This window comes from Boleophthalmus pectinirostris, unplaced genomic scaffold, assembly GCF_026225935.1.
Source record: "Boleophthalmus pectinirostris isolate CB_2022bp ecotype Guang Dong unplaced genomic scaffold, ASM2622593v1 HiC_scaffold_3, whole genome shotgun sequence".
Taxonomy (NCBI): Eukaryota; Metazoa; Chordata; class Actinopteri; order Gobiiformes; family Gobiidae; genus Boleophthalmus; species Boleophthalmus pectinirostris.
The window spans coordinates 37018904-37027164 of NW_026571299.1; the positions used below are offsets into that span (position 1 = coordinate 37018904).

The window sequence follows — 8261 nt, forward strand, 5'->3', positions numbered from 1 at the left end:
AAACATAGTTAAATATAATCTGTAAGACTTTCTAGACCATGAAAAATATTATAATGATCAAATTCAGCTCTTACCACATGTCGGGGGAAAAAATTTTGAGGTCTTGTCAATGTAATGCCTCATTTTACCAGGAGTGAAACATTTTCTACTATATTGAGGAATGTTTTAAAATATAAATGTTGTACCAAATTGTCATAAGAAATCAAGAAATCATTGTCATTTCAAGTTAAACAAAAACAGTGTGAATTCAGATACAAGAAAAGAATAAACAGATTTGTTTATGAGCTGAGATACCAATCTATAGGTAACAGTAGTGATTATGTCATACCCACATTAAAACTAGTACAGCAGAAAATTAAACAAGATGGTTTTGGCTGGTCGATCTTACACTCTATAAATGCAGATGAGCTACTCTTAAAACACCTTCATCACACTACTATAGGAGTAAACTGTATATTGGCCTCAGTATAGCAGAACACCAGCTTGGATAACTCGCGGGTCAATGGCTGCTCTAATTAGAAAGATACACAGCAGATGCCACTTGCACTATACAGGCCACTACTCATAGAAAAATATGACAGAAAATACTGTGCCAAGGGACATGAAAGGGATATAAATTTGAGTTTGTGTTGTCCATTTTGCAGTATATAGCACAGTAGCAAAATAGTATGTATAGTTTAAAAACAAGATTGCACCACAGTAAACAAAAAATGTAAGATTGAACTCATTGAATCCCATTGTTTGTAGTCAGCTTTCAGTTATATGCAACATTTGGAGGTCTTTTCGCATTCAAAATATATACTATTTAGTTTTAAATTGATAATCACTGTGTCAATGGTCCTGATTTTTGAAACCCAAGTATATCAGCATACCTTTGGGAAATGCTATAATTATCTGAAGACTATGTAAGAATATCCGCTACTGAAGCCTGTGTGCTACTCTGCAACTATAGCCCCTCAAATTACATGTTATACAAGCAGGTTGATACACAGGAAAGGTGTGTGCGTGTCTTACCAAGAGCACAACAACAATAAGCACTGATCGTAGCATGGATAGTGTCAAAATATGATTGCACTCTCTTTTCCTTATTGCAGCTGTACATCCAGACGACCACGCTGACCATCTCGGTGAGCCTGAGTGCCTCTGTGTCCCTGGGGCTGCTCTACATGCCTAAGGTGTATGTGGTGCTCTTCCACCCGGAGCAGAATGTGCTCAAGCGGACCCGCAGTCTGAAGGCCGTGGTCACCGCCGCCACCATGTCCAACAAGTTCAACCCCAAGGCCGGACTCAGACCCAACGGGGAGGCCAAGACTGAGCTGTGCGAGAGCCTCGAAACACAATGTAAGAACACAGCAGTCATGGCTAGAAACCTTATTCAAATCAGAGTTTGCTTATTTAGTAGTGCATAATGCAGAGGTGGAAAAGTAAGAATTTACAGCTAAAGAATTTATTTTCAGGGTTTATTTTTTGCAGTATCTTTTTCTAATAAATATTATTGTATTTATTTGTTTATTGAGTGAACAGCTTGACAAATGAATGCATAAAAACGTAACAGAGTAAAATATCCTAACTATTAACCGATGTACCATCTTATTTAACACATCGTTGATTTTAGCAAATTTCTGGCAGCTGTTCATTTACAACGTGACTGTAGCTTCCAGGCATGTAAGATATATTAAAGTGTTTACAATTGAGAAGAGACAGAGGTGGGGTTATAATCAGGAAAGAATGAATTACTGTTGTCTCAAAACTGGTAGGTGCTGATTCCACCACTCAGTTTTTCTCGAGGAAGAGAAGAGAAAAACACTTGTTCTGTTATTGTAAAGCTTAAAGGAAAAAGTGGGAAGTAAACACATTTGTTTAGCGCTCATGATTGTGTCGTCATACCACACAAAAATCCCAGTTAGCCTAAGGGTAAACTAATGGAGATTTTAATGTTAAATATTAAACTTACAAGTATTTTGACACTATACACTGATTGAAATTGAAATTACTAGCAGTGACCCAACAGCTTATCAGCTCCTTTGGTTACTTTTCAGTATTGTTTTAGCTAGTGCATGTCTACGGACATTGTAAATGTTTGTGTATAATCCAAGCTCCAGTATAAACATTTTTTTCCAAACGTCAAAGAATTTTAATGTATTGTTTGGTTCTCTCACAGTAGAAAGAAAATGAAGCAGTCACCATGAGCTTGCATGAAACTCTGGCTGATATGCAGGCCATTATACTAATTATAATGTGTATTGTATCAAAGGATTTTCTCCCTCTTATAGTCTACAAATAAGACATAGTTAGGGTTAAAATGTTATGTAAACTACTGATGTGAAATTTGTATTAGAAACAGACCATTTTGATATAGTAGTCCATTTAGGAATCCAAAAACCCACAAAGAACATGCCTGCATTTTAGGAGTACCCCCTACTGCAGTATCTCTCCATTGTTGTATTTGGAGTCTGAAACCTCTGAGAATGGCCGCCCTTGGCAACCACAGTTTGTTCCTCTGTCCACTCAGACTTTCTCAGATTTATCGTGAATGAAACGGACTACTTTTTGAATGAGGCACTTTTTGAACCTAGAATCCAGATAATGATCTTCTATTGATCCGATTGGCAGGAACTTTTACAGTTCTATTTATGTTTTGATTACAAAGAGACATCTTGATTTATTATATTAAAGCTATTAAAAACAATGCATAACTTTTTAATCATATTTTTCCCTCAAATTGATCAATTCAATTTTCATTTTATTTTTTCCTATAAAGCAGTCACAAATAGCTTTCAGCATTAATGAATTAATAAAAACAATACAGTCTTTTAATCAGTGTAATTTAATACAAAGCAAAACCAAAAAATTGTTCCTCTGATATCTCCAAACCACATGCTACTGACCGACAATTGGCTGTAAATCTCTTGATTGAAAAGACCAGAGTTGATCATAACAATTAGAAATGACCAAAACATTCTCTTAATTATAATGTTCATAGTCTCTCCTCCCACAGAGCAGTTCCGCTATCAATAACTCAAATACGATGCTCTAGTACAGGATCGTCATCACACATATGAGTCACTCGGATGATTCAGGTATTTTTTTCAGATTCCTCTTCCTTTTTAGCTGAAAGGTCTGGATTTTTCACATACTTTAAAACCATGTGGATTTCTTATTTCTTATTATTGATGAGTAATGCTGTCACGAGAAATTACACTTCAATGCTCTTATTGTTTAAACTGAAAACCAAATCATTAAAGCTCGTATGACAAAACTGCTGTGACAATGCGCTGAGACTAGGGATGGGCATGATTAGTCGATTAATCAATAATTGATCATTAAGAATTTCATAGATTACGTACATTTTAATCGACAAACCGAATGTAGGTTGCTGTGTGTAGCGTGACTGAACAGGGGTCCGTACATGTGTCTCTCTGCATCAGAAGGAGCGAGACACAAACAGTCGGTCAGTCTGCGACGTGCCGAAGCGCAAATGTGTATTTAACGATGACTTGTACAAGAAATTCCACGCTTTCCGTTCTGGTCGGGACAAATGTGAGGTCCATGTGCACAGTGTATAAAGCAGCACATATGTTTCGGTGTCCAGTGGGAAAAAGCTTTACCAGGTGAGAGTCGCGCAATGTCGATGACGAGGCCCCGCCCCCCTCCCCCCGTACGGTGTCCTGGTTTTGACCAACGCAAATCTGGTCACACTAACCTGTATTCCACTGAGTCATGTCTTTTAATCCGACAGAAATTGACGGCATCAGCTACACAAAAGCTGTAGTTTTATCTTCGCTGAGTTTATGCAAATTAGCGATGCGGTTTTAAGTTTCGTTTCTGTGAGAGTTGCGCAAAACTGAATTAAACACATTATAATGTCAAACGGGCCTGAAGTGGCTTTAGAGTGGTTACGGTTTATATGTCGTGAAGTTGAATTTATTTATGCAGATTATTAGTGCAGATAGTAATAATAATGATGATCATTTTAATATAAAAACATTAACGATTAATCGATAATCGATTGTTAATTCTTCCGACGATTGATTAAGAAAATTTCATCAAATGCCCATCCCTAGCTGAGACAACATAGAAATATAGTCTATACATCCAGCATGTTTTTGCAATGGTCTAATGGTGTCTTTTGTTACGGCAAGAGATAGTCAGGGAATTGATTGGCAACAGCAATCTGTCCTGATAGGGTTAGCATTTACTGGGTCACTATAGTGCACGGAGATTTGAATAAGCATCATTTGTCATTGTCATGGGCAATGTGGATATAAGGTTTGATGAAATTGAAAAAAATCGTGTCTGGGTAAGCTCCGCCACCAACAGTCGAGATGTGGTGGAGATATGTAGGGTTTATCTGCTCCACCTCTGCGAATCACTTCACACACACACACACACTGTCCGCGGAGACAGAGGGAAAGCTACGGTCTGATGGTTGAGGCAGGCCAGTGTGGGCGAAGTCCCTGGTTTCTCCATATAAGCAATAAAAGGCACTGAATGAAGGGGGAGGGGGCAATGGTGATACAGCAGAGTGGTTGGTGCACAATCGGATAGGTTTGTTATTGTAGAAGACTGATTCTACAATGTGCTAAATGGAACACTAAACCATGATGAAAGTATGTCTAAACCAAAACAGAAACAGCACTAAAACAGGACTAATCTTGGAAAAAGCACTGTTTTGTTAAAGGGGATTTAGTTATGTGCCAAGAAAGATTATGAAAAAATAGTTAGAATTGTCTTTATAACATCTTTATTAAAAAAGTCAGTCTATTGTCTAAACAAATGAGCATTTTGTATTAGAATTTCTGTATTGAAATTGGTATTGAGTAACAAACCTATTCCTTTGTACCAAAATATAACGAAGTTTGAAATGTTTGTATCCTGACACTAGTATCAAATAGAAACTGACTGACAGTCGGTGATGGGAAGAACAGTTTGAACATTTAGTTACAGTATACTGAGTACCTGCATTAAAATGTATTCAGTAGCTTATTCCAATGCATGGTCCAATCTGAGCTCTGTATTCTGAATTCTTCGAAAACTTTTAAATCAAGTTGCATTTAAATTATAGTGTAAAAACATTACTTTTTGTTACTTTTGTTGCTATTTTAATCTCTAATATCATGCAGTTTGATGCCTAAATTGTGTGATCAAGTACTGCTATGTATTTCATTGAATTTAGAAAAGTAACTGTATTCTGAACAGCCCCAAATGAAGAGTAACTGTACCAGAATCTAGTTACTCAAAATGTGTATTGTGGCTACGTATTACATAGTACATGTGTTCAGTTATTTCCCAGAACAGTTGACAGTACAATATGCAAGTATGGGACAGGATAAAAGCTTAGACTTATTCAGAATTTTAGAGATTAGTTAATACAAACTCAAATCAAATACATGCATTTTGAACAACAACAACAAAAACACTAAATTTAAGGGCTACTCCTTTAATCTAGTTTATTTTACTAGTAAACATCACATAAATGAAATAATGATTTGGACACATGCTTAGGTTCATAGATGTCCCCTAAACATAATTACTCATGGTTATCAGATATTATAAGCGAATCATTCAATACCATCTTTTATTTATCAAAGGTTAAAGGTAAAAACAACAGTCTAAAGTCAACCACGGTATAAAACTGAAAACACAACAAATCAGCACATGCCATTTGAAACTTAAGGTTAACATTCTGCACATGTCTGCCTGGAAATAAACAATGCTGTCTCTCACCTTTGAAGGCGTGAATTAAATCTCTGCAGCCCGGGATGTAATAATATTCTTTCTCTCTTTTCCACAGCCACGAAGCAAACCTACATCAGTTACAGTAACCACGCAATCTAAAGGACCGAGCATCCATGTTTGATTTCCACTGGAGGAATGATAAGGTCACAAAATAAGTGGCCACTGCGCATCAGAGAGAAAGGTTGACCGTGCTGCTAATAATTGTAAGGTTTCATCTACTGTCTGCCTCATACATGACAATACTCAAAGAATAAAGAAGAGTTGCATGGCAGAGGCCTATTAAACTATATGGGATTGGATTGTTTACATTGGGCCAGAACATTACTGACCAAACTGAATCTCAATCAAGACATCAGGTGTTCTCAATGTTCCTTCAGGATATCATCAAGGAGATTACGACACCAAAAAAAAAAAGAAATATATCCATGGATTTATAAGAGATTTATGTTTATGTGGCTGGAATCAGTGATCATCGCGATGCAAAAATAGACTGTCCCTCTTTGGGGATTCCTCGGGACTTTGCCTCTTAAAATGGTCTCTGCTGATTTGAGCATGCCAGTTTCAACATCCAGTGTTGTGTTGTTAAAAATAAAACAAAGAGAAATGAAAAAAAAAAAAAAAAAAAAAAGTATATTTGGAATGCGTTTCAAAAATCCGTTGCAGCGTTGTTACTATTGTTTTGGGCCTATTGTTCGTTTACGGTGTTATCAAAATGGTGAAGGCCCAGTAAGTGTTTCTGTGTGCTTAAGTGAGGCCATGATTTGTATTACCAGCTAGCTCAAAGGCTGCCACTGCCCTCTGCAAATCTACTCTGTGCTTTCAAACAGGAGCTAATGGCCAACAGAAGCAGCGGACTGGGTTCATATTGTTGGGTGTTATACTGGGTGACCCTCCCCATCACTGCCACAAGCTTACTCCAGCTAAGGGTGAGGCTGTACAGATCCATTAGGACAGAATTAAGACAAAGTGCACCCTTGGGACCATCGTGCACCCCTCCTTGGAGGTGAGATCTGTAATGTACCAGCGGATGAAACAGAATTCATCACATTCATATCCTCATGAGGCACCCTTCGCACTGAGAAATAGAATGAATAGCAATGATTTCAGGTATGTCTAATTGCTGAAGTACACAATATATTCATCACCCTAACCCTGGCTCTGTATGGTATGAAGGCCCACTCATTCCTTGAAGAAAATAACATAATGGATCATTTGTGTTGTAAATTCAATGCTGCTTCTCATGTCTCTTCTGTATTCTTTTAAACACCCCATTTGTGTTGCAGAATAAAATGTCAGTGCTCACCAAATTAAGTGGCAAGTTAATGTATGTTATTAAATAGCCCGATGATGTCTGCTTTATGTCCTGACCTATCCAAAAACTGGGGGAAAATGAACAAAAAGATCTAGTGCCTGGCTATCTGACGATGTATTTGTAAAAGCTCATAAAAAACTAATGAAGTGTGTGAAGCATGTTATTTTTTTTATACAAAGTTTTATTTGTATTAAAAATGGTCTCAAACTTAATGCTGCTTTTATGTTTTTCTCAGCACAACACGTTTTCATTACAAACATGAATTGCTAACTATCTTGGTCATCTGGCATTTTAAACATATTATTATGCTTGAGTTTGATTATGGGAAGATTCAGCAAACACAAACAAAAATGTGATTAATGAATGGCAAAAACACTAATATTAAAATTAGGAAAGCATTGCCAGTTTCATCAAAAAACTTGTCTTTGATATGAGCTATTCTGCTCTTGTATTTCTCAACAGGGACAGCAGCAATATTGTTGAAAGACAAAAAGGTTGGTTTGTTTGAAAGTTGTTGGTACATTTAATCATTGTATGGCATTGGGATAAAGAATAAACACACAAAAGCAGCAAAGTAGACCTGAGCAACACGACAAGTTTGCTCACTGTTAAATCACAAGATCCTCTATGCTTTGGTATGGTATCACAGTGCTGCTAATTCTTATTATTTACTTTATTATCAGCTGCAGACAGTGTGCAGAGGTCCCATTTTGTCACAAAGTGCTTCTTTTACAACATACACTGTACTGGGGTGAAACTCAAAATTTACTCATGTACAAAAAAAAGTCAGGTACTCCGGTTTTAATTCACATTTCTGTAATCCTTTAAGTTAATCCTTGAACTGATGGTGCAGTCCAATTTTAGACCTGGTTTAGCTGTAGTTTAGACCTGGAAAATAATTCTTTTGAAGAACTTAATTTGACTTAATTTGGTGGGATTGTGACTATTGTAAATATAAATGATAGTATTACATCATTCAAGAAGCAATTTGAGAGGAAAAGTTGAAAAATATGTTGAAAATTACAGGAAGTAGAGAGCTCTAAACACACTGACGACAACACACTAGAAAGAAATCTATCCTAAAATGAAACACATTTTACACATAGGAAAACGTAGGAGATTTTCTGATGCTTGATCAGAAAAAAAGGTTTCTGATAAACATGATTTCAACAAAATAAAAGTGTTTTCTTATATTTATATAGGTCAAATA

General features: G+C 36.6%; 1 protein-coding gene across 1 annotated transcript in view; it reads left to right on the plus strand.

The window, feature by feature from the left end:
* The window catches only part of LOC110174424 (metabotropic glutamate receptor 4-like), a 132803-nt gene extending 126965 nt beyond the window's left edge, over positions 1-5838 (plus strand). The window contains exons 9-10 of the mRNA XM_055160351.1: positions 1095-1341; positions 5795-5838. Of these exons, the coding sequence (XP_055016326.1) occupies positions 1095-1341; positions 5795-5838 (291 nt within the window). The remainder of the gene's footprint in view (positions 1-1094; positions 1342-5794) is intronic.
* The last annotated feature ends 2423 nt before the right edge of the window (positions 5839-8261 follow it).